General features: G+C 42.6%; 1 protein-coding gene across 3 annotated transcripts; it reads left to right on the top strand.

Moving 5' to 3' along the window:
• Positions 1–27,161, top strand: FOXJ2 (forkhead box J2). Of its 3 annotated transcripts, none has more exons than XM_081021562.1 (11): positions 1–805; positions 12,283–12,638; positions 13,997–14,071; positions 14,858–14,926; positions 16,349–16,489; positions 16,760–16,955; positions 19,041–19,370; positions 21,012–21,113; positions 21,282–21,482; positions 23,094–23,192; positions 24,775–27,161. In XM_081021562.1, exons 2-11 carry the CDS (start codon positions 12,306–12,308, stop codon positions 24,852–24,854), a joined length of 1,626 nt encoding a protein of 541 aa, XP_080877688.1. In that variant the 5' UTR covers positions 1–805; positions 12,283–12,305; the 3' UTR covers positions 24,855–27,161. The 3 variants fall into 3 exon arrangements, with proteins under 3 accessions (XP_080877688.1, XP_080877687.1, XP_080877686.1); XM_081021561.1 differs by having other exon boundaries at positions 3–773; positions 12,286–12,638; positions 16,757–16,955; XM_081021560.1 differs by having other exon boundaries at positions 4–805; positions 16,757–16,955.

Raw genomic sequence — 27,161 nt, forward strand, 5'->3', positions numbered from 1 at the left:
AAGGGAAAGGAGCCCCGGCCGGGAAGGAGAGCTCGTAGCGGCCGCCGGAGGGGAGGGAGGGAGGGAGGAAGGACCGACCTCGTCTCTCGCGCCCTCGTATTTTTATTTTAAACCGCCCCCCGCCGCCGCCGCCGCCACAACAGCCACAGCCACCACTTCCCTCTTAAATTCTCTCCTGCAACTTAAAATCGGTACCTACCTGCTCGCCGACGAGGAAACGAAGCAGATTTTCCACTGGCCTGTTGGAGCCGCCGACTTTATAAATAAGTTCCTCAGGCTGGTCAAGCAAGAAGGAGCAGCCCCCCCCCAGCCCATTTTGCTGTCAGATATCAATTGTGAAGGGGAAGGGGACGCTTGACAGGCAGAGGAAACGGGATAGTATCAAACAGCCGTCAGAGAGGAGGACCCGCAGCAGTATAAAAGGAAAAACAAATACTCCCGGGGATAAACGAAAAAGATGATTGTTCCCTAAGATTTCTAATAGGGTGTGTATTAGTTTGAAGAAAATAAGGAACTCTTAATTACCAAAGGAGGTGAAAGTTGTTCCCATTTATAGCTACTCACCAACAAAGAAAAAGGAGGAGAAAAGACGTGACATCTTTCAAGCCTAGTCAACAGGAGAGAGGAGGAATATATGTACCTGTAGCTTAAGGGTTTGGAAACCCAAAGCTGATCTCTACCTCTGTGTTCACAACTCAGAAAAACCCACAGCAGCATCACTTTTGAGCATGAGGCCTATGTGCAGAGTGTGAAGGACATCTCTCATTGAATAAGTCCAGAGGCATCCACTGCAGAAAATCTTAACGTGAGTGACAATGTTGCATCTCATATCTTGCCTTGTCTATTTTTCTGTTTTTTCTCCCCAGCATTCTTCCTTGTTATATTTTATTTCTCTCAGTATTCTGACTTAGAAGCCTCTATGCCTCCTTTCTCTGTATGTTTTGCTGGCTTGCTTTCTGGAATATGTTGCTTGCCATTTAAAAAATAATAATTCACCTGTTTGATTTTTCTAGTGGAGAGCCTTTCTCAAGGAATTGTAAGCAACACACTGTTTTTCAGCACTTCGGGTCTGGGTAGGGATCAGGGGTATGCATATATCTTACCATTTAGGAGTCCATGAGGAAAGATTCACAGTGATTGAAAGTTAATGGGCGGAGTGTGTATGATTATTTACTTCAGAGGTAACATCACACCATTAATGCAACTGTGCTCAGATGGTGTCAGCATAATCCTGTACATGCTGAACTCTGTGTGAGACATAAGCTTCAGATGATAAGACTATGTTAAGTCTCTCAAGTGTGAATCTTCTTGTTTTTGGTGTATGTTAGGTTAATTCTCTTTCCTTCATTCTTTCAAAGGGGAATAATAGGGATTCTAATGCATGTTAATGATTGGGACTACAGAACCCAGAGATTTTAGCTATTTCTCATTGATTCGTGTCAGGGTATGATCTGGATTTGGCCTGAGAAATCCATCTGCAGTATGTGAAATCAAGTGCATTTGAAGGCCTTGCATTCATTCCACTAGTGCCGTCCTTGATTTGATCTTCCTACTTTACTGAGTATTACAGACAAATTTTGGTGCCCATGTCCTGGGATGGGAGAGTTAAATCTCAGGTCGTGGAATCCTTTTGGCAGCAGTGCGTAGTAGAGCAAGTTACACACTGCAGCTGCTCCTGGTAGGAAATAGAAGCCTACGGGGTGACCACTTCAGATAGTGCTTTTTATAGATTCCATTGACAGTGATCACTTTGAGGAAAAAATAGGAATACTGACTTAAGGTGTACCTCTGACATCTCCATCCACTTTGGGATTAAATCAGTTGAAAAGCAATCTTAAATTCAAAAGATTCCTTGTTGTAATTACTGTTAGAGTATTCCCAGTAAAAATATTCAGAGGAGGAGTTATGGGATTCTTCTGAATGTAATCGATGTAAATTCAAAACTGCCCAATCGTTTAAAATTAATTGCCCATGCCTCATTTTTTTTTAACCTGCAGTATTTTAATTGACTAATAGATTAATCAATGGAAAGCATTTTGATAAATGAACATAATTCCTCTGCTTAATAGGGAGTGGGTTTTAGGAACAGATTGATTGTTTTTGGTTCTAGTAATTATTTTTAAAAGTCCACATGACAAAAAGGTATTCCTTTCTATGTGAAGGGGGGGATGCCTTTTTTAGATGACACTTGCTGTGACATAGGCAATTGCATCATCTGAAAACAGAAGGTATGTCAGAAGGGACCTCAGAAGACATCTAGCCCTAATCCCTGCTTCAGGAAATATATGGCTACAGCATCCTTGATAGGGGGCTATCCAACCTCTCTCTGTAAGAGAGGCAACCACTTTTCAAGGCAGGCTGTAACATGCTTTTTTTCTTTAGAACTACTGCTTTTTCATGTGTGCAGATTTTATGCAGATGTCATTAATGAGCTAAAACACATGAAGTTAATGGACTCAGATTTCTTTAGCTGAGTAACAGCCCTACATTTAAACTTTCACAGAGCATCCCAGTTGGACAGGTAGATTTTTCTGGAGAGCTAAAACGCCCAATATATGGCATCTAAATAGTTCACTGCAAATAAAATAATAATTTGTCTATTATAAAATTTGGCTGTGAGGAATGGAAAATCAGGGGGGACAGTTACCTGATCAATGCCTCCAGCTTGTATTTTGGTGGAGTGGTTCAATTGTTGTGACCCGGGTATGTAAGCAAAAGGTGGGAAAAGGAATGTGAGGAAGAAGCTTGGACCATCTCACAGTGTACTTCTTCATAACTTTAATTAATGTCCCACAACTTGAAAATCAGGAATCCCCCCCAAATATCAGTTTATAGATCTGAGAAAATTAATTATAAGTTACCTAGATTCATCTTCTTGATATGTCAGAGTAAGCAATCTACTTCCTCTGGCATCTCTTACATAGCACTGAGAATTGTGAACTTGCAAGTTAACGATGTTTAGCAAGGATTTTGAGTTTTAATTCCACAATCTATGCATGTTAATTCAAAAGAAAAACAAGTCTGTTTAGGATAATGGCCCAAAAGTCTAAAAAGGCTTATTGTAAAATAATGGTTATAGGTGAAATTGCCTAAGCAATAATGAAAGATAATTGGAGATGATGCTGGTTCTTTGCATGTTTATTTAATTAGGGTTTTTAAAAAATAATGTGTCTAAGGCAGAGGGATCAGAATAATGGTCTTTAGAATTGAAAAACAATTTGAAAATCTGAATATTGTTACTTTGAAATCTGTTTGTGATTACCTCTGCCTCTTGTGAAAGTTCTTCCAGTTTATATAGGTGGATGCTTGAAATCCATTTTTAATTGAATTTTGTCTAGTTTCATTAAATTTGTAAGTCCTTTAGGTCAGTGGTCCTCTTGCCTTCTGCCTAGAGGGTTTGAAAACAACATCTTAATATCTCAAATATGTGAATGAATAATACAGAAGAGTGCTTTTGGGCTGGGTCAGAGCCTACTCTGTCACCATGAGTAGCCACAACCAGAACCTACATACCGGTACCTGGAATTTGGGGCTTCACAGTCAGATGCCACTTCCTGACACAAGCAGGATTGAACTCTCATTCATTGTACCTTTCTATTCAGAAGTTAAGGTTTGTCGCAAGCTTGTGCAGATATGTGTGATCTGCTAATGTAACTGAGGCCTAAGCTTTCCATTTTAAAAATACGCTTTTAACTTTTTATATCACACTTTTTCAAAGGTTATTCAAAGTTACTTAATAACAAAATGTAACTTACTCTAGTTTTGAGTACAAATTATTCATTTTGTACATAATAGTAAAACAAATATCAAGCAAACTTTAAAATGAGTGTAATAAAATAAAATAGTAATTAATAAAAGTTTCCTCTGTCGCAGTGTTAGAAACTCAGATTTACAGTGGTACCTCCGGTTGCAGACAGGATCCGTTCCGGAGCTCTGGTCGGATCCCGAAGTTTCCGCAACTGGAGGGACTGCTTCTGTGCATGTGTGCGTGGCGAAACCCAGAAAAAATACTTCTGGTTTTGCCACATTCGCATCCTGAAGGATACACAGCTGGAGGTGTGTGTATCCAGAGGTACCACTGTATAAGTTAATTGCCAAATAGCATCTTAAACCCAGGTTATGGTCACCACAACAAAATGTATAGGCACCATTTTTTCCACTGAAAGTTGTTGTTGTTAGTAATTATTAATAATTTCATTTCTATACTGCTTTATATTTTAAATAAAAAATCTCAGAGTGGTTCACAACACATTAAAACATCAAATAAAACAATCCAGAATAAATCAAATTCAAGTTTCAACGAAAATATTACAGACTTCTTGAAGTGACATTCTGTTTTCCCCATATTTACCTACTTAATTTATAGAGATGCCCCATCGCAGAAGTACTCTAGGAAGCCAGTGTGGTGTAGTGGTTAGAATGTTGGACTAGGCCCTGGGAGATCAGGGTTCAAATCCCCACTCAGTCATGAAGCTCACTAGGTGACCTTGGGCCAGGCACAGCCTCTTAACCTACCTCACAGGGTTGTTGTAGGGATTAACTGAAGGGGGGGGATGAACCATGTACTCCATGGAGAAAAAAAGTGGGCTATAAATGCATTAAATAAGCTCTTCTGCTTACCTGCTTAAGAAAGCTAGACTGGCCAGCCAGATGGAGATGTCAGTCGCCCATCTGGCATCTGTGCCAGTTGCAAAATGCACCTGGCACCTAGGGAATTTCTGATGCTGCTCCATAGATATCTAGTTGGTTTTGAGGGTGGGAGAAAATGTTGTATGACCTAACTGATTATGGTGCGTGACAATGGTACAAGCCTGAGTCTTCATCTTCTTTGGTTCCTTCATGCAGGGTTCTTCATTAGATCCAAGGTGATGATAGAAATGCTGATAGCAGTGCAGGTTTACACCCCCTTGACCAGCAGAGTTTAGAACATACAACAGTGTGGGTTGGCCCGTTTCCGCATATATAAGGTCAGAAACTTTAGTTTTGGCCTGGAATTTGGTACAGAAGGGAGATCTGTACAAAGCCAGCATGGGTTCTGAATGTGAATGGCATGCTGCCCATCTGCAGAAGATTTTCTCCCCCATTTCTCTGTCTGAGAATATGAGGGAAAGTGCAGGCAGTTCATAAACATACAGGAAGTCCTTTGTATTGCTGTGTGCTGTAATACCTTGACTGTCATTTGAAGGTATCTGCAGGAATGACAGTTAATGTTTAGGGATTTATGGGTTGTAATCCTTAAAGAGGTGGATAGAAATTTGAAGCAGGATGTAGTTCACAGTTAGTTAGGCTTGTCAGCTTTTTTTTAAAAAGGCATGACATGGGATCCAGTGGATCATATGTGTGTTCTGATAGTATCTAGACTTTCCTGGCTTATCAGACTCTAGTAGTAGTTACCTGTTACAGTGGTACCTCGGGTTACAGATGCTTCAGGTTACAGACACTTCAGGTTACAGACTCCACTAACCCAGAAATAGTACCTTGGGTTAAGAACTTTGCTTCAGGATGAGAACAGAAATCGTGCGGAGGCAGCGGGAGGCCCCATTAGCTAAAGTGGTGCTTCAGGTTAAGAACAGTTTCAGGTTAAGAACGGACCTCCAGAACGAATTAAGTTCTTAACCCGAGGTTCCACTGTATTTATTATTGTTATTTGTCTAGTAGTAGTTACCTGTTAGTTATTATTATTGTTGTTATTTATTAGTGTATATCTTTCCCCTCACCCTCGTGCCTCCTGTTGTGCTCTATAGTCAAATACAACCTGGCACATAGTGCTCTGGAGCAGTGGTTCCCAAACTTTTTGATATGGTGAACCACAAGTCCAAATTTACTTGATAATGGTGACCCATCAATTTATTGTCACATGAACTCTGAACCTTATGGCAACTGTTGGTTTCGTGCAGTTTAACTTCAGCTTTGCGTATTCTATAACAATTGCTCCAGGCATCCAAGCAAAAATTTCCTTAATGCGCCTATTCATGTGGAATTTGTTGAAATATGTATAGTACTTACAAAGTTACTCACAAATTTTTTTTTAAAAAAATGGGAATGTAAGAACACTAATCATAGGATTGCAGGGTATTGCTTCATAAACTATTAAAATTGCTCTAAAAACATACGGTTACAAAATCGGTGTTGGAGATAACAAACAAATGAATATTTTTAATAGTTTTATTCATGATAAAGTCAATTTATAAGTGGGATGTTAGAATTGAATTTTGCCAATGAGCAAGTCAGTGCAGAGTTTGTTAGTTGTTAGACATAGCCTCAAATCTTTATCGATGCATCACTTGCTACTTTTTTGTCCCCATAGCAGTCATTGCTGAAAAACCTGTCTTGCATGTACTACCAAATGGCAGCAACACAGATATTGCTTCATCAGGAAGCTCAGGATACTCAGTGGTAACTGAGTAATTTTGGTAACACGAAGCCAAAATTTTCATAACTTCAGTTCCGATAATTTACGTTTGAGGGTCCTGTCACACAACAGTCCAGTGTGTTGTTTTTCTTTTTGCACAGATAAAGGCAACTTTGAGTGACATCACTCAGATTTCTGGTGTTATTTCTGCAGAATTATAGTGGGCAAATTTTGACAAAGCAAACTTCAAATCCCCTTTGACTTAACAAGTAACTAACCCTGGAAGCAGATCCAGCGGTCGTTCACCACAAGGTGCTCGTACAAAGGGTTGTTGTGAGTGACTATTACAGCTTGCCTCTGATGCGCAGGCTGCTTAGAACACCTTTGTGGCAAACTGTTGCTGGATCTGTCACAATAGAGTAGTTCCCAAGTGTTAAAATGTAAGACTTTAGCCTTTCCGCTGTTCCGTTATAAGTGCCAACGCAGCACTATAAAATGCCAGCAAAATGTTGTAAGAGGTGTTCCTTGTACTGGTTAAGAGGGATAAAAGTAATAATTATTTTGTGAAAACTTACAGAGCCTGTGACTCACTTGTGGGTTATAACCTACAGGTTGGGAAACACTGCTCTGGAGTGAAGATTTTTATTGTAAGTGTTGCTCTAATTATGGCTCTAACTTTTGAACACTTGACTCTAGTGTTTTAATTTGCCATTGCTGTGAACAGATAGGGACCCTTTCATTCATCCCCTTGTTAAGGCATTCCCACCCGGAGACCAGTTCTTTTCCTCAGATATTTATGTGGTGTTTTTCTAGTCTTTTTCCAGTGAGATCAGTGTTTGTAAAAAGAGAGTTTGAACTTTATCTCTCCCCCACCCTGACCTAAATCCCCACCTATAGTATTCTCACTGTTAGATGCAATTGGCCTGCTCAAGCACTTATAACCTCTTGTACCATTTAAAAAAAAAAAAGAAAAAGACTTGCACTCTCAGTTTCCTAGAAGTTCACAGGATGTTGGTACATTTTACAAATAGTTTTCTCTTAATTTACCTAGGAAATCCCCCTTATGTAGCAAGTACAGTGGTACCTCGGGTTAAACACTTAATTCGTTCCAGAGGTCCATTCTTAACCTGAAACTGTTCTTAACCTGAAGCACCACTTTAGCTAATGGGACCTCCTGCTGCCGCCATGCCGCCGATGCACAATTTCTGTTCTCATCCTGAAGCAAAGTTCTTAACCTGAAGCAATATTTCTGGGTTAGCGGAGTCTGTAACCTGAAGCGTATGTAACCTGAAGCGTATGTAACCTGAGGTACCACTGTACTACCATGATTTTGGGTAATTCCATTTCATTTCCACACTGATAAGTGTGGAAGTGCCCAATATTGGAGGGAAAAAAGGGTAAAAAATAGGAAACAATGTTTCAGTCAATTCTCAGCCTCCAACTGTGCTGCAGTTCAAGCTGTCAGCCAGCCAGCCTTGTAGTGCTGTTAGAACTTTCAGAAGTAGGGGAGTTTTCAGGAACGGAATAGGAAAAGAGACAACATTTTTTTTCTTTCCCACTCTTTTAAAAATTTCCCCGTCTATTCTGGAAAGGGCTGAGGTTTGTGGCTGCTTGCCTTCCAGCCCTGAACCTGAGCATCTGATTCCACTATAGTGCATGCAGCAAGGTTTCTGGATAATGGGAAAGGACAAGAAAAATGTTATTTCCTCTTTCCACTTCATAAATAGCATTGGTAGGACAACCCCCTTCTTAACCATATATCCATACATTTCCAATTTTAAAAGTCTTCACTACTTGTGAGATATGATGCTTGTCCTTTATCCCATGTGTTCCCCTCCTTCTCGCTTTTAAATTCACCTTGTTTAGACGCCATCGTTATTTTCCTTGTCAAATATTATATTTTTAGTATGTATATATATTTATAAAAATTGAAGAGATGACAAGCTACTGTATGACCCAATAACTATTAGAAAATGCAGTTAAGAAAGAAGATTTGGGATTAAGTTAAAGATAGTGGGTAAAATGTGTAGAGCTGCCAAACTGTTGTTACACAGATATTTGGTTAATTGACTCACTTACAAAATATAACATTTTGTAAGGGCTTGTTTGATTGATTTATTAGATTGCTTACCCACCTTTCACCATAAGGTCCCAGGGCAGGTTATAACAATAAAAAGCAAGTGTAACTTGATGCGTCTTGTTGAGAGATGAGTCTTGTTTTTATCATCCACCTGGAACAATGTGTTTCAAGGTAACGTTCAGTCTTATACCCAATTTTTCATGAACATGAGAAGAATTTTTTTCTTTAAAAAGATAAAGCTATCTGGTACTTGGAACTGCTACACTGCTTGCTTCTTGATCAATGGTTTTTATAAAAATGCTTCAGAGTTGGGGTGGGCAGGAGGTAGATCAGGATATATCAATGGCTTCTTGAATGATGGCTGGATGATTTGCAGTAGATGAGCAAGGATTTCTGACTCCCAATTTTTTAACTATAGCAACAACACAAGTTTTTCATTCCCCACACATTAGAATTTGAAAATCCCTGGTCTATAGTAACTCAGGTATAGTTTGTACTTCGTTCAGGTCATCCAAGTGTGTGGCCTGTTGGGTGGAGTAGGTAATTTACTCCCCTCAAAGCCATCATTTTGAATGGGCTCTGCCACCCCAGCTACTGTTTTGCACCTGGCTGGCTGTCCTGCTTATAACCTTAATGCTTTCATCACTGCATGTGAAAAGCTTCTCAAACCCTGTTGTGTGAATTCAGAGGCATGGCTTGCCATGGCAGGATGAGGCAAGGATGAAAGAATTTAGCAGAAGAGCAGGACAAGCAGAATACCACCTTCTACCAATCAGTGGAATTCACAGTGCAGGGAATCTGAGACTAGGGGCCGGATTCAGTTTTCACCCTAAGGTCACACATGTTAGTCACTTACATTGAAATATGTTAGTTGTTTCATGCTGAAAGGTAGCGGCATATTTATTTTTTCCCCCCATTGCCTTTCTGAGCCACACAAATTGCCTTGTGAACAGGATTGTATATATGCTAAAATCCATGTAAATGTAGAAAAACCACAGAATGTGGTAGAGGGCAAAAGATTCCCCTCAAATCTTGTCATACGTATGTAATCTCATTTGTGGGTTAAGGGTTACCTCTTTCTTTGGTTGCAAGGGCTATCAATTGCTTTCTCTGCTCTTCACTTTCAGTCCTTCCGAAACAGCTTCTCTGACTTAGAGGAGGAATACTCCAACATTGAAAGCTAAAACTGCTTCTAGATCCTGGAAGAATCAAGAATGTCCTTGGCTCTTTTATGGGGAATTAGTATTATTACAATAATTTGTTGGAAAGAGATTATATTTAGCTTAATGAGATAGCATTGCTGATATCAATAGGCTTGGATTGATATTAACCTGAATATGTTTTAAAATTGGCATTTGCCTCTGACAGGGGAATTAGGGGTGATGGACTTGAGCCCCACTAGACCATTTTAGAACTTGGCACCATTGAAATTATGATTTGGTAAATCATCATAAACCTTTTAATCCTATAGTAACTTACTTCACTGCTGATATGGCTCAAGGGGTATACATAATGATTGCCCAGTGGTATTCATACATCATTGTACAGTGGTACCTTGGGTTACAGACGCTTCGGGTTACAGACTCCGCTAACCCAGAAATAGTACCTTGGGTTAAGAACTTTGCTTAAGGATGAGAACAGAAATCTGATGGACTACATGGAACTGGCGGAAATGACTGGCAGAATCCGAGACCAGGGAGAAGAGTTGGTGGAAGAAGATTGGAAGAAATTTAAAGTTTACTTACAGAAACATTGTAAAATTAAGGAATGTTAGAAGGATGTTGGAATGAAGTAATGTGGTTTTAGCAGAAATGCTGTAAAGGATTTAGAAAGAACAGATTGTTAAATGGTGAAAGGAGGGAAAGTAAAGTTACATTATATTAAGATAAAATAGAGGACAAAAACTGGAAAAGATGGAAAGGACTTGCTGAAATAGCTAATTGAACTAGAATACAAAAAAAGGGAGGTGTGAGGAGGTCAAGGAAACAAGCAAATGAAAGATAAGTTATGGGAAGATTCATTGTATTTTTTTTCTTTTTTCTTTTTTCTTTTCTTTATTGTGATGTGATGTTCTGTTTTTGCTTAGTATGCTGTTTTCTATTTTTTCTTTTTGTAACCTTTCAAATCTTAATAAATATTATTTTTTTTTTAAAAAGAGAGAACAGAAATCGTGCAGCGGCAGCGGGAGGCCCCATTAGCTAAAGTGGTGCTTCAGGTTAAGAACAGTTTCAGGTTAAGAACGGACCTCCAGAATGAATTAAGTTCTTAACCCGAGGTACCACTGTACTGTCAAATTGACCAGTGTTTTCACTATATATACCCCTAACACAGAGGCAGTAGCACCAGCCCACCATTCTAAGGTTGTTGTAAAGACTGATAAAACATATGTGAAATACCGTTAAAGGTTATGAGTGTGACAAGCAGGTCTAAGCTAGCAGATGCATACACGTTTGAGAGCGTATTGAAACAAGTACTGTTGAACTGTTGTAAGTCCTTAAAGACCAGATAGGCTCATTTTGTGTTGTGAAAGTAGTGGTGTAGAATACATTGAGTGCATACATGTTTGGATTGGGGCAACTGCTCCCTGTCATCCTAAAATACCTGGTTTTTTTAAAAAAAGAAACAACTAATTGTTATGTTCATTTGCTGATGGGTGTTTCCTTGCCTCAGCTGGACTGCTCACAAGAGAAATAACCTGCAAGGGAAACTAAACCTTCCCCTCCAGGTGGTCATTCAGCCACTACTTGTCTGCTTATTAATTAATCTGTTAGCTGAGCTTGTTAGTTGCCAGCCTTTTAAATGTATATGAAAGTTCTGTACTGGAGAGAAGTGTTGTTACAGAGCTATCCCTTTTCTTCCATCGAGGGGCCCTTACCCCAAATTAGCTGGGTAATAGCACAGGTTGCAGAGTTGATCTCAGAATCTTTGGGCGAGTGCTATCCCTGCCTCAAGCAGTAGATTTTATTTAACACTAAGGGCAAAAGAATGAGAGCCAGACAGATGCAGCTCATGAGGTAGAATCTAGCAGGCAATGCTCTTGTGTAGCTGCTGCTCATTTCATGGGACTTGTGCACTCAACATGGTGGCTTAACCTTTCAAGGCATATTTCACTCCTCTCATGTCAGAAGCACTGTAATAAGAGTGGTGGGGGTATTTCCCCCCTTCTTTTTAATTGTAAAACAAAGCAGTCATGAATATGCATCAGAACAAAACAATACTTACAGGCAGTGACCATTTTGCATGTCCAGTTGACGCATGGGTCCTTTTGGACCCAAAAGAGGGTGGAATGGGGGCAGTGGTTTAATGGGGTGGGGTGGGCTTATGTGTTCTGCACTGATGCACGTGGGGGCCAGGAACGGAAGCCCCATGTAAAATGGTTGCCGCCTGTATCCAGAACATCACTGAGAAAGGCAATTTAAATGTCCAAATATGGGCACGTGACTATGATGCATTGTAACTAACCCACACAAACTTCTATGAGCTTACCTGTGCTCACCTGCATGTTGCAATAATTTGTGGTTCAACTTCTTTAGCACTTCCCTTTCTTGTTGCCTGGAGAGGAAACTTACTCTCCATAGGTAAGGAAAAGAGTGACTTTTATACAAGCCTGTTCTAACTTCTCTTAAGTCTGGCTCAGAAAGTTGTCATCTTCGTTCCTGACCTATATACAGTAGTTCTTACACATAACCAAGCAAATGCAGTAATGTCTGTGGCTTTGGAAACTGAGCTATTGGTGATGCAGCTTTTGTTTGGCCATACTGAGGTTTTTTTCCTTGTAGGAGAAAAAAAACATATAATGTGATCATATTTCAACAGCCCTATCTATCTGTATCTCTTTCTTTCTCCACAGTAGACACTTTTGCCTCCAGCATCATGGCCTCTGATCTGGAAAGCAGCCTCACTTCCATTGATTGGCTCCCACAGCTCACTCTGCGAGCCACTATTGAGAAATTAGGGGGTGCCTCCCAGTCAGGTCCCCCAGGGGCCGGTCGGAAGTGCTCTCCTGGCTCCCCCACTGACCCCAATGCCACCTTGAGCAAAGACGATGCTGCAGTCCATCAGGATGGGAAGCCGCGCTACAGCTATGCCACTCTGATCACTTACGCTATCAATTCATCCCCGGCCAAGAAGATGACCCTCAGTGAGATCTATCGCTGGATTTGTGACAACTTTCCCTACTATAAGAATGCTGGCATTGGGTGGAAGGTAAGTAGACTTGGGCATTCTCAGAAGTTCATTCATAGGGGCAGAAGTTCCAGCTTCTGCTCCTATGAAAATCCATTCCCATTTAACGTTATATTGTATGATCACGCCATGAATGTGCATGGTGTTTTACAGACTGAATGTAACACAAAAACAAATCTCTGCCTCAAGGTACTTACATTCTAAATTTTGACCAGAGGGGAGGTGAAACTTTCCCATATGAGTGTTTCAGTCTTCAGCTTCTCCATGCCTCTTCTATACGCTTGAAGTCCATTCTGTATCTTTAAAATAGATAACACTGATTTCATTTATTAATTTCTTCCCATGAAACATCCTGAAGCAGTCAACAGTAAAAACATCAGCAATAAGTACATATATAAATATAGTTTCTAGTTCAGTGCAGATAAAGAGGGTAATAATAATCTCCACTTAGGAGGCTTGGTGGAATATGAGCTACAGATTCCTATTTCGAGTCAGAGGCTCTCTTCTGTGCCAGTGGTAGCCAGCCTTCTTGGGGCTTGTGCCACAGGCTAAATCAGAGCATGTGATTGGCCATAGCAAATATGCAGCCCATGGCATTTCACCATGCTAGAGGTAGGTGGAGGTACACGCCATAACTACCACTATGTGCTGCAGATTAGTCACATGTGTTTCATGCAGCCTTAATTCTTCCTGCAGAGTAAAGGAGAAATTTAGCTTTTCGGGGTTTGGTGAGGCAGTCTGTGCTGTAACTTTTGTCTGAGGAGCTGTAGTGGGGGAACTTTCTGCACTTTACTCAGTTCCTTCATGGGGGACCTTCTAGAGGCCACTTGCCAGGGATGTGCAGGGCCAGAGGAAGAATTGGGCAGAGAAATGCACAGCAGGCTACTTTCTAGGAACACAAAATCTAAGGGTTTCTTCAATCACATATGCCTCCATCTTCTGGGCCTACGGTTCCCCATCCCTGGAGTAGAACATTGGTTCTAAGAGAAGACCTTGCCTTTTCTCTGTTCAGGATTTCCCATTGTGTAGGTAAGAGATGCAAATCTGCATCCTGGTGGGGAGATTGGAACTGCTCTTTGGGGTTGGAAGCTTGGCTGCTGCTTCTCCAAAATACCACAGGTGGGATGACTTCCAGGGCAGCTGTGGTAGGTGGAAAGAGGCTGCTTAACCCTCACTGCTCTTGCCTGCCACATCCTTCCCATCCCACCCAGTACTCCATCTCCTGCTTCCCCCTCTCGATGTGGCAAAACAACAACCACCACCATAGCTGTGCCTGGGAACTCTGGCTGAAGGGAAAGCAGCAGTATTTGGGCTAGGGAGGTGATAAGGGCATGGGTGAGCAGCCTGCCTGTTAGCTATGTCATTTTTTTCCTCCCTAGAACTCCATTCGTCACAATCTGTCTCTGAATAAATGCTTTCGAAAAGTGCCTCGCCCTCGGGACGACCCTGGAAAGGTGAGAGGGATCAAGCTAGACATTTGACCATCATGGTGGGGAGGTGTTTTTTTTAACCAATGTTGCATTGACTTCTAAACCCTCACTCCTGCTCTTGGCAGAAATTGGACTAATGTGAATGAACAGATTAAGTGAGGACATAAAATATGCAGGCAAGTTGAAAATTCTGCTGCTCCTACTCCAGGCAAAGGTTTGTGTAAAAATAGGGCATAGGTATTTACTGCTCTGCTGAAGAAGCAAGGAAAGAACATTCAGGTTTTGTTCTTCTGTATCTCTCAGTAATAGTAATATTAATAGTAATAAGTAATAAACTCTACTGTGGATGAAACAGCTCTGACTTCTTCGGTATGTGCACATTTGGGAAAGCTAAGAGACAGCAGTGGGCCTTTGTATCCCATACTGTAATATGTGTGTGCATGACCCCAGAACTATCCTGCAACAGGAGCAAAACATCACTTTTTTTAGATTTTACTGCATTTCTGCCCTGGTCATTCTTTTTCATACTTTTACATCAGAATTGCTGTTCTTGTCCAACCTGTTCTTCCCAAGAGTTTATTGGAGACTGAAGGAGTATTGGGATTGTGACATCACAAAAAAGTATCAAGGATGATGTTGCAATGATGTTGCAATGTAAAGAAAGGACCTGTCTTGTGCTGCAAGAGTAATTGATAAGCTGTGGCAACCTGCATGCTCTTTGGTATTATGGGTTGCACTGCTGCTGTTGCTATCGCTGATATCAAGGCTTGGCTTTATACTCCTTTCACCAGTAGATCTTATTCTTTGCAGGGTTCTTACTGGACCATAGATACCTGTCCTGATATTTCCCGGAAGAGGCGTCACCCACCAGATGACGATGTGAGTGTGGCTCCCCATTCCTACCCTCAAAATCCAAAGCATCTGTGAGATGATTAAGAGATCCACTTTTTCCAAAGGGCATGATCCTACATGGCACAGAAGTAATGCATTGGTCATAAAACTCAGGCTTCTGCGAGCCTTCACTTTCATGTTTTTTTAAAAGCAAGTTTGTAGCCTTTATGGGCTTGAAGCAATGTTTGTCAGTGCATGAGCAATGTCTGCTGAGATTTGGAAATAGAGAAGAATTGCATAAGATTTGCAGCAGCCAAAGGAGGGAAAGGCTTCAGCGCCTTGCCCCCTTTGCTCTTTCTTCCTCAGCCTGCTCCATTATTAGCAGAATCAGAATTATTATTATTTAAATAGCAAAATACATAATAAATTATACACATGTGCTTAATTTAAATGACTTTAATTTTGTTCTTTTAAATTATTAACCTAATGATTAATAACTGTATTAGCTATATTGCTCCAAAAACAGCATAGATTTATTAAATCATTCAGTAGGGCTGCAATGTTTTGCTTGCATTCTTGTGCACACATGCCTTGGAGTAAACCCCACTAAACAGAGTGAGACTGGCTCTAGAGTAAATATGCAATAATACATTAAATTAAAGGGTTAAATTAATTAATTAAAAAACTTTTAATCACCCAAAAAGATGCTGCAATTAATTGTACAGCAATTTATTTTTTATAAATATTATTTTTAGTACAAGTGCTTAAAAGAAGCATTCCATCTTTTTTTGCGTTCAGTGGGTGTGGGGGATGCCTCTTCTAAGATGATGCCTGTTAAAAGGTAAAGGACGCTGGACAGTTAAGTCCATTGAAAGACGACTATGGGGTGTGGCGCTCATCTCACTTTTCAGGTTGAGGGAGTGGTGTTTGCCTGCAGACAGCTTTCTGGGTCATCTGGCCAGCACGACTAAACCTCTACTGGTGCATGGAGGACTGTGACGGGTGCCACAACGCACAGAAATGCCTATTACAACACATACACGCCTCACCTAAAAACAAAGAAAGTGCTTTGTGCTGTAGAAACACTGTTTTAACCCATATGCAGATTTAATTGATAGATCAGTTAATTAATCAATTAAAACTTATAACTAATCACATAAAATTTATTTAATTCGAAAGTTCATGTGTTTATTTCACAAGAGGTTTCTGAGGTTCGTTCAATAGTTATGTCTTGGCTGGTGATCTTAAATTGGCTCACTGCATGTGAGTCCGTTGTTTAACCACTAGACATGGAGTTTTAATTTCCCTCCTGCTCTAGCACATTGCGTGGCAGGTGACGCTCCCCTTGACTGCCATACTTGCCCCTATCTAGTCCTATCAATTTTCTGTCGACTCTAGAGTGAGTTGTTTCTCTGCAGTTTTACTTCTCTGCCCATGTGTTTCTTATGCGCATATTTTCCATCTGTTCAGCTGTCCCAGGATTCCCCAGAGCAAGAGGCAAGCAAGAGCCCCCGGGGGCCTGTTTCTGTTGGGGCAGAATCATCGCTGTCCCCCGAATCCACCCAGCAGCTATCCTTGCAAAGCACACCGCCTATTGGCAATTACAGTCAGGTGAGTCGAGGGTAAGAAGAGGGAGAAGCAGCGGAAAAAGGCGGCTGCTGAGGGGGAGCTGGGAGGAGGGAGGAAGAAAATGGGAGAAGGCTATTGAAAAGTAAAAAAGGACATGGATGATGAAGGGAAGGGGAAATGAGCTGCGGCACAGTGGCATGCCTTGGATGTGGGCCAGAGCTAATAGCTCTGAAAATGGGGGAATTGTACATATACAATCCCTGGTTTCAAAAGGCTAGAATTCTATTTAATACACCTGTTTATCTTCAGCAGAGCACAGGGCCTGTGGATGTGGCAGCAACAGTGGCTGGCGGTCAGAGCCGTGAAGGTCCAGATGTGCCACCTCCACATTACAGTAACAGCAATGACTTGAAATTCTCCTATTCTGAGATCAACTTCCAGGACCTGAGCTGGTCCTTCCGAAATCTCTATAAATCCATGCTTGAGAAATCCTCCTCATCCCAGCATGGTGAGTAACAGTGCCAGGTATGATTGGGGGGTTGGGAGAGAGAGAGAGGTGTCTGCACCCCAGATAATCATCTTAGAATCATAGAATTGTCGGCTTAAAAAAGGGACCCTTGGGAGTCATCTAGTCCAACCCCTTCAATGCAGGAATCTCAGCTAAAGCATCCATGACAGATGGCCATCCAACCTCTGCTTAAAAACTTACAAGGAAGGAGAGTCCACCACCTCCCAGGGGAGTCCCTTCCACTTCCAAACAGCTCTTACTGTCAGAAAGTTCTTCCTGATGTTGAGACTAGAATGAGGCCCCTACACTTTAAGAGCCCTTCTCAACTGAAGAAGTTGGCCTGCTCTAGAGAAATCCTATATCCCTTTTTCAATGAAACCTCCTTTTTTGTAGAATGCATACTGAATTAAAAATTGCCACAGAACTATATGCTCAATAATGGATTGAGTGTTTTTAGCTGACCTCTTGGGTTAGGAACATGCCTATGCTGTAGGGAAAGGGGAAAGATCAATAGCTAGAAATAGGTTGCAGAGAAAGATTACTGTAATTCCCCGTATAATTGCCACAGATGTTATGCCTTTTTTTGCCCCAAAGTGGGGTGCAACCATTATGTGAAGCAATAATCTTATTATTACTAAATTTTATTATCACTAAGCTATCGCAGGAAGATGCAGGTCTTATCATATCATGTGCCTCAAGGCAGCTATGCCCGTCTGCACACTTCACTTGCACCTATGGAAATGCAGTATAGTATACTGACGTGTGCACTGAGAATGCTAAGCTTGTGGCTTGCAATGCACAATGTGCAAGAGAAAAATGTGTATCCATATCCCACTGGTGAATACATTGCTGCTCTGTTTAAGTGGCAGGACAAACAGAATTATACCATGCAATGAAAGGTAACCTGGTTTTTGGACTGAAAAAGCAGGGTGCGATGATCATTTGGTGAAATATGGTACTTGTTTCCCAACTCCAGATTAGGGTTGGGCGATCCACATTGTGGTGTATCACCAGCCAAACATTGTGGTTTGGCGATGCTGAAACTAGCTGCAGTTGCCCCAGCCTGCGAGGCACTGGGTGAAACTGCCACAGCTGTCACCGCGGGAGCTGAGACACTTTCACCCTAGGGCCAGTGGCAGCTGGCCCCAGCCTGCTGCTCAGCTGAGGGGCAGGAAGGCTCCAGCTGAGCGAGCCCCATGACTCCCCAAGACAGAGTGAGCCCTGTGACGGAGCCTGACAGGACTCCATTTGCAGGACTCCCTCTGCCTTCGCTGGTGTGGGGGGCGGGGCGGGTGAGCAGCCCCACTGCAGCTTGTTGCTCCCTTGGCGTGCTGGGTGCTGGTAGCAGAGGTCTCTGGAAGCAGCAGTGTCACCCACAATATACCACTGAGTGAAGCCATCATTGCGGTCTGCCCCTCATAACAGTCCTGGGCGATATATCAATATATCGCCCAGGCCTACTCCAGAGTACTTTGCATTCTGTTAATCAGTTACAGCCACTGGGGGGCAGCATCTCATGAAGCTAATCTTGTCTTTTGTGTTATTCGCGTAGAAAAGGGGTGAAAAATTCTGGACCTAAGCTGCTGTTTAGTGAACATTTCTAGAAATGTGGTCACTGAAGTGCTAATGGCTTGTTTTATAATATTTGGGGTACTCGCCTCATTTCTAGAAAAGGTATAGAACTGATGTTTCTGCTACCTTTGTGTATTTTAATGCAGGAGTGGTTAACCTCAGTTCAAGGGCGTGATTTGCCCCTCCCATGCACACACAGTTTTTTCTGGCTGTCCAAGACCTTGCCAATGTTGGCAGCCATAGCAAAATGGTGAGATAGGGATTAAAAAACGTGGGGTGGGCAGAGCCCAGTTCCCAGATAGAGGTGTTCACTGCCCCCTCTGCCAGTCATCAGAAGGAGGGCCATAATATGCCTGTGTGTGTCTTGTGTGTGTATGCATAAGTGCATGTACCTGATAAGAGAGTGGGTGGCCATAGTGGCCCCTGGAGGGCTGGGCACAGGTGAATGTGGCCCTCCAGGCTAAAAAGGGCCCGCCACCCATTTTAATACTTTCCTCTTAATCCTCCCTTCAGATTTCTCTTCCCTCCTGGGAGACATGCAGCCCTCCAACCACAATTACTACATGTACCACCAGCAGCAGGTGCCCTCCTCGGTGGGAGCTGCACCCCCCCTCCACACTCCAACCTCAGAAGGCTGTCCATCCCAGGGTGGCAAGCAGCAAGGAGGTGACAGCTATGGCCCCCCACCTGTGATGTCCATTCACCCCTCTTCAATGCAGCATGGAGGATATCACCAGCATCAGCACCACCACCCACACTCCCATTCACAGCAGCAGCAGCAGCAACAACAACAACAACAGCAACAGCAGCAATCACAAGCTTCCATGAATAATGCTAGCTTTGGTGAGTTACAGAGTGGGCAAACCGACAGAAATATTCAATGAATGAAGGACAGATGGACTAGGCAAGGCTGAAAGTTTGGAGTTGAGGAGCTTTTGGCACGTTCCTTCTGAGCAAATCATGAAGGGCCACATCACAGTTTACATTTTTAGCTGTGCACCAAAGATAGTCAAGTGTGAATGTGGAAAAACACACTTGTGCACGCCTGCATTGTGCAGGAAGTCAGAACTGACTGCAGCTCTCTTGATTGTACCCTGCACTGGGCCTTGGGTTTACTCCAAGGTCCAACACTATCACTGTAGGCTCAGGTGGTTTTGACTAGGAGTGCCTATATCTAGCTGAGGCTAGTTCACCAGCTCCAGTCCCTTTTGGACAGAGATGATACGGTCACAGTACACAGTAACTTATGGACTGGATTGTTGCAATTCACTCTCCATAGGGCTGCCCTTGAATACAACTTGAAAACTTCAATTGATCCAAATGCAGCTGGGGTTCCATTTAGAACTCCAATATAATCCCTGTTTTAAAACAGCTGCATTGGTTGCCAGATAGTTTCTGGGTTCAATTCAGGGTGCTTACGTTAGCGTTTAAAGCCCTTAACAACATGAGCCCAAATTTCTGAAACTATCTTCTTCCCTTCAGATCCTCTCAGGTGTTAAGATAAGCAGTGGGGCCTTCTTGCTAGTTCCACTGCCCTCAGAAGTTTGGGGTGGCGGGGTGGCAGCCCAGAAGAAAAATTCCCTGGATTTGGAAAACCTAACTCACTACAGCAGTTGCTAATCTCCTTTTCCTGAGCAAGGTTCTGTAGCTAGTGGTCGCAGACCATATCCAGGCACTTTTGGAAGAAACTGATTTTCCAGATCCATTTCAGTTGGGGTTTAGGCACAGAAATGGCTTTGGAAACGTGTCCCTGTTAATTCTTCTTGACCTCTCAATGGCTTTCGATACCATCAACCATGGTATCCTGGAGCAACTGTCCGAACTAGGTGTGGGTGGCACCGCTTTGCGGTGGTTCCAGTCCTACTTGGATGGTCATTCCCAGAGGGTGTTGCTTGGGGAATGTTTTCCAGCCATGTGGAACCTTCAATGTGGGGTCCTGCATGGCTCACTCCTATCCCCCATGTTGTTTAACATCTACATGAAACCGCTGGGTGGGGTTATCCACAGGTTTGGAGTACCTTGTCAGCAGTATGCTGATGACACTGGGCTCTATTTCTCCTTTACATTTGAACGTGAGGCAGTGGAAGTGCTGGACCAGTGTCTTGCCTTGATAATGGACAGGATGGGAGGCAACAAACCGAAACTCAGTCCAGATAAGACTGAGGCACTGTTAGTGGGTGGTTCCCTAGACTAGATGGCTTTAAATTTTGCTTTTAACTGCTGGGTGTTTGTGTTTATATCTATTATTTTATTAGCTTCAATTTTTGTAAGCCATTATTGATGATAAAAGGAGCTTGGAAAGCTTTGAATGAATTAATGAATAAAACAGGGAATGGCTGGGTACAGAGAAGAGTTATGTTGTCATGAGGAGGTAGGTTGTTCAGTTCAGGATTTTAGAGATAAATGTATTAGGCATGTATTTGGTGTCTAATAGAAGGTATGGGGGTACACCCTGTTGACTATTTTGTGTCCCCCATTTTTCAGCATTTCCCCCTGAGTGGTGCTCCAACATAGATTCCCTAAAAGAAAGTTTCAAGATGGTGAATCGGCTGAACTGGTCCAGCATTGAGCACTCCCAGTTCTCAGGTGGGTCATGTTATGTTATTCCCTTACACCCTTCACTCTGGTAGAGGCGGAAAGGGGCCCTTCAAAGGCTTAGAGTGGGAAGTAGAGATATAAAGAAGGATCTCTTTGGCAAGAGTAGAGAATAGTGACGCCTAGTTTCTTACCTCTCTCTTTCTCTGGCCCCTGCAGAGTTGATGGAGAGTCTGCGCCAGGCTGAGCGTAAGAACTGGACTCTAGATCAGCATCACATTGCCAACCTCTGTGACTCCCTCAATCACTTTCTCACCCAGACCGGTCAGCTCCCTCACCTCGGAGGCCCACAGCAGCTTCCCCGAATCTCCGAGTCCTGTGCCATGAATAGTGGCAAACAAGAGCAGCCCATGAACCAAGGTACTCAGCAGGGCTTTCTGGGTGGGGACCTGCCATGCCAGGACAGTAGGTGAGACGGAATCAAAGAGGTGTAGCCACACCCCCTCACATGGCACCGTTTCTAGGGATGGGGATAAAAGGTTCAACAAAGCATATGTTTTTGTCACATCCGGTCTCCGTCTCTCAGATTTTCCCTAACGATCTGTTTTACAGAAGAGTGTAGTTTGAGGTGTTTGAGGTGCCTGTACCATCGCCAAAAATTCTGAATGTTCAGTGCCCAGAGTATATCTGAGCAATGCAAAGATGGTAGCAAACACATGCTGCAATGTTGGCAACTGCCATTACCATAAAGGAGTTTTCCCCCACTTACGGTAGGCTCAGATTTGCACAGGATGGATGGCTAAGCATGTCCAGTTCTTTGCCACTTTACACAGCTAGCAAGTGTGTGTCTGTGCATACTGAGAAATACTGTGTTTTACTGAGAGATGAAAATGTACCTCATGAATGGGTGCATGTGTGTCTGTTTCAAAAGGGCCAAGACATAGTTTATCAGCCTACCTCAGCTTTTATCGTTCTGACTATCAGAAAGACTCAAGGAAAACAATCAGGGACCTGATGACCACTTCTTAGCAACACACAGCGGTTTTAAAACAAGTTATAAGAAAGCATTCTGCAAAAGCTTATTCACAAGTCACCCATGGAACACCTGGAGATAAGAAAGAAAGCCTTTGCTGAAAAGAATCAGAATAATTCACAGAGCTTATACAAATGCAAAGACATATTTGCAGTTATCAAAGGATGTTCAGGTTGCCCCATTTTTCACTGCTAGAGTGAGATTGCATGGTATGAATTTATTCCACAATTCAGCCATTTCCAAAGAGTCTTCTGTTGTCCATAAAATATGAATACTGGGCTGCACATGCTCATTATGTTGCATGGATAGAGATCTGATGACACATTGTGTGAAAACATCTACATATTGTTACCTCTTCGACTTCAAATTGCACCCCACCACATTTACTCTAGTGCAGTAAAGTCATATGAGTAGCATAGGTTTGTAAATAACCACTTACCTGTAAGAAATGCCTCCAGTTAATCCACGATGGAATTAATTATACAATGAAAGACTTGTAACAGTTTTCAAAAATTACTGAACTGGTGTATGAAGGCCTAGTGGGCTAGTAATTTTTGTGGATTTATTTGCAAAGCTGAATTAGTATGCTTTTAAAAGAGCATTAAGATAAAAAGAGGAAGTCTTTAAGAGTTGATCTAGCAAATTTATGTCAACTTTGTAACTATAGTGCTCAGACATGGCTAGTGAGGTACATGAATTCACATACAACGAAACCAAAAACAGATCTGTGTTTTGTAGAAAATGCAAATTTGATTTTTTTATGTATTGAGAAAGTTGCTAATTGTTTTTCATATTTATATCTGGCAAAGGAGCCAAACCAGTTGAATGATAGAAATCATCCCTGATTTTCTGTATCCCAGATGATGCTACAGATAAACTTATAGGAAGACCTGAGAGCATGTGTAGAAGTCACATATCCCACCTTAATCGTTTGTGTTTCCAGGTTGCAAGCAGGTAGCTGGGGCTATTGATGGTTCTTTTCCCCTTTTCTCTGCTAGTGAACTCTTACGGTCAGCCACAGCCTCCCCATCTCTACTCTGGGCCATCTCCAATGTACCAGATTTCCACCCAGGACACGCCAGGGTATAATCGTCCAGGTAAGGATGAGTTTTGAGATACGCTTTGAACATAAAAAGTTGAATAATTTCATTTCTGGCTTGCTCCAGGTCTAGCTGGCAAATATAAATCATCTGCTTTCTGCTATCACCTCTTTCCCCAAACATATGCAGATGATTTCTAGCAAATGTTTGAGTTAGGTGCTTAGTTACACAGGCTAAACCACCCACACATTGCTTGGCCCAAATGCTTAGTTACTACAGTGGACACTTGTGTTACGTTACCTTCGGGTAACGTAACTTTCGGGTTGTGAATGCGGCAACCCCAGAAGTGTATACTTCCGGGTTTCGCCGCGCATGTGCAGAAGCGCTCTATCGTGCCGCGTGCATGTGCAGAAGCGGCGCCTCTAGATGCAGACTTTTCGGGGTATGTACGGACCCCCGGAACGAATTAAGTTCGTATCTGGAGGGTCCACTGTTCTACAGGTGTAGAATGGAAAGACTAAAAGTGCATGGGACTGGGAAATTCAGAAAACAGAAAGAAGTACAAAAGTTGAGGTGCTAATATTTACCTGTCATGTGGTTGAAGGAACTTGGAAAGGTGAAAAACTGGGTTGTCTACTGCAACTCAAGAGGGGCACTGTCTATAATGTGCTAGTAGTCTACAGCTGAGCAGACTTACTTATTAGTTCTAGTGAAACCCAGTGTCCCTGCAGACATTGTCTCTCTTTCTTACCTACCGGACAACGAAATCCACCAGGGCCTTGCAGAGTCTAGTCAAAATGCTTCTTTCCTTGCAATTAATCTCCAGTTTTATCCTGGGTTCTTTCAAACCTTTCAGTTCATTTAAACATAGAAAAAATTATCCTTTGGGAAAGGGCCTGAAGGAGTCCTGAATAATTCTGAAGAAAATGACAAACACAGTTCAGATACAAGGAGTATGGAGAAGATTGAGACAAGGAAAGGGTCTAACTTAAGTTAATGACAGGGAGAAAAGCCATCTTCCACACCCACCTATAGAGCATCTGAAAGCAGAGCAGCCTTCTGGTGTGATCCCAAATGGCTGTACAAACTATGAATACAGTATACATCCAGTAACAGGGGAAACTTACCAGTAAACCTCACTTCAATCTGAACCAGGCTTTTCGCAATGAGTCATTATAGTAGAAAGACACAGGTAATGTGTTTTCCTGGGTCTGCCTAAGTCATGCCAGCTGTTTTACCACAGGGTTAAAGCAGAGTCCACGACTCAGATCTCATTCTAATGAGGTGATCTCACCTTTGCTGGAAAATGGTTCAGCTTGGCCCTCTCAGGAAATGCAGGATATGCTTTTAGGCTCAATCCATTCACTCACAAGAGATAACAGACAAAGTGTTGCTTGCATTAGATATGACATTGGATTCCGGAATTAATTGAAGCAATTGCAGCCTCCTGTTTAAGGGCCTGAATACGTTGACAGTCTCACATATGCCACCAGGGCCAAGCCAAAAACACCATTTGGGGGCATGTGCAGAGTTTCAACTGAACTGAGCTGCTCTGTAATGATCATAGTAGTTTATTATCAAGAATTCTACATAATAGACCACTTGTTTCCTGTTTTCTTCCTTTCTGCAATGCATTCAGGTCATCATCTGGTTCCACGGCCGCCTCCAGGTGCCAATGAGGAAATCCCTGATGATTTCAACTGGGATTTGATCACCTAGCAAGTTACAGACTTGATAGCACATCCCTCATGTAGGGTATGGGAAGGGGAGTCTGGGGTTTGGGTCACAAGACCAGCACCTTCAGCCTCTTTCCTTGCCTGTATATAGATATATATTCTCTACTTCCGCCAGAGAAGCTGCCGCAAGATGCTGCCGAAGATAATCCTTCCTTGCGCTCCCTGTTTTACCTTATTTTCTTCTTCTTTATTATTATTATTATTATCATCATCAATAATAGTGCACAGCCCTTCTGCTCCATCTTCCAGCTTCGGATTTTATGTGTTTACTGGCACCCTGTGTGGGATGGAGGGTAGGAAAACTGTTTTTTGGTGTCATGAGAAGACCTCGGAAGGAGGAATTCTTGAGGGCACCTTTCTCTTCCTGCATCACCTGCGTTTTAACAATCCCGCTTTCCCTTCAAGGTGGCCAGTGACTCTGTTTTATTGGCTACAAAAGTGAGAGAGCCCCGTGAATCTTGAAAGTCTGTAATAATTATGTTCTTTCTTAAATGTTGTAAAGGGGGGGGGGAGGGGGGGGCGGGTTAGACCGGCGTTGAAAGGAGGTCTGTGAACTTTCTCACACCAGCAGGAGCAGCAGGATTAACAAGTGCACAGAATATGAGGCTCTGGGTGTGGAGAACAGCTGGAATATTGGAGTTTGACAGAGACAGGCTTGCCTTAGTGGAAGGTGAGGACTTCCCTCTAGCTGAAACAGTGTGGTTACGAGTCTGCTGCTTGGTAGGGACTGAGTGTCTGGTATAGACGATGGGGGCCTTTACCTTTTTTCTACACTGCCTTTTTCAATCACTGCCATTTTGCACTTTCCCCCTCGGCAGACGATGAAAGCTTGACAGGTCTGGCTTGTATCCGCATCATGTGGCTTGGGTACCAAGATCGAACCAGAATCCTCAGGGCTTGTCTTATCACGGTTCCGCCCCCCTCCTGCTGCCTTCTCTTATAATGCAGTAAGGCTCTTATTTGAATATGCAGATAAGACATAAAAATCAAGAAGTAACTTCTCTACCCTGCAAGGTTTTGTTTTTCAACTCCTGAATTTGACTTCCTCTCAATTCTCTAGAAAGTGTTGTGGCTTGTGATGCAAGAGTAAGAGCTGAGGGTGTCTTGTCTGCCTTATCTAAAATAAGCAACTGGTGGTCCCTGTTTCATGGATAAACTTAAGGTGAAAGGAGGAATGTAATGCTGAGCAGAGCTTGGTGGGTGGAGGGTTTAAAGCTTTCTGGTAGAGGCTAAGTGATTGTGGAATATCTCTGTGAAGAAGATGCCGAAAGTGTATAGCTGGAATAGGAGGGAAAGTTGGAAGGGCCCTTCCAAGTCACGTGGGGTCAGGAAGGGCAGAATTGTATGGCAGTCCTTAGGAGACAAGGAAGAAGAAGGGTGCCAGTGTAGGATTGAATTTTGAACTGGATCTGGCTAGGTGACCTCTTTGCTGCTTTGTTTTCAGTTTCTAGTGTGACTCTCTTTTGCCAGACCTCTTGTTAATCTGCATACTCTTTCAGCTGCAAGCCTGCTTTGTGTGAAGAGGAAACTTAAGTTGGAAGCAAAAAACATCATAGGAAAGTGCTGTGCCCGAGGGTGGGAATGTTCTGTAGCACTGCTTTTAACTCACTGTTCCAATGGATTTTGGAGGGAGGGAATTTTTGGTTGTTGGGGAATGGGGCCATCATTGTGTGTACTGAGAGGAGTAGAAAATCCCTGAGCTGAATTCCTGGAGGAGTTTTAATGGTTGTCTACACTGTCCCAAGATGAGAATGATGTGACCAGGAACAGGAGATTCTTGTTGGTGAGTGTCTGTGGAACACGCTGTAGAGATGACTTCTCCTCCAGATGCCAGCTGGTGCTTTTTACAAGAAGTTTTCGAAGAATAAAATCCACAGAAGGTGGAGGGAATAAAAGATCACTCCTATAGGTATTTAAAGGCGCCTTGTTTGCATATGTAAATATATGCCAGTCAGTGTGCAAATTAGCCACATCCTCCCTTTTGCCTCTGAATTAACTGCATCATTCTCAAGTGGGTTAGTATTGGAATGGACACATGAAGTCATAGACTCAGCACTGGAATTCTGCACTGTGAGCAGCTGACACAGCCTGTCCTGGAAAAACAAGGGTCAGCAGCACAGAGGGCTGGCCGGCCAGCCTGCCTGCCGTGGAGAGAAATCCCTCGTCTGCCCACTCGCTTCAGTGCAGCCCACAACGCTTTATGTCAAGGAGATGGGAGAGGGATGTGGCCTCACAGATTTATTTTTTTTGCATGCTTTCTTAATTAAAAAAGTGAATGTTTATGGTTTAA

This window comes from Podarcis pityusensis (assembly GCF_964106645.2).
Source record: "Podarcis pityusensis genome assembly, chromosome: 9".
Classification (NCBI taxonomy): domain Eukaryota; kingdom Metazoa; phylum Chordata; class Lepidosauria; order Squamata; family Lacertidae; genus Podarcis; species Podarcis pityusensis.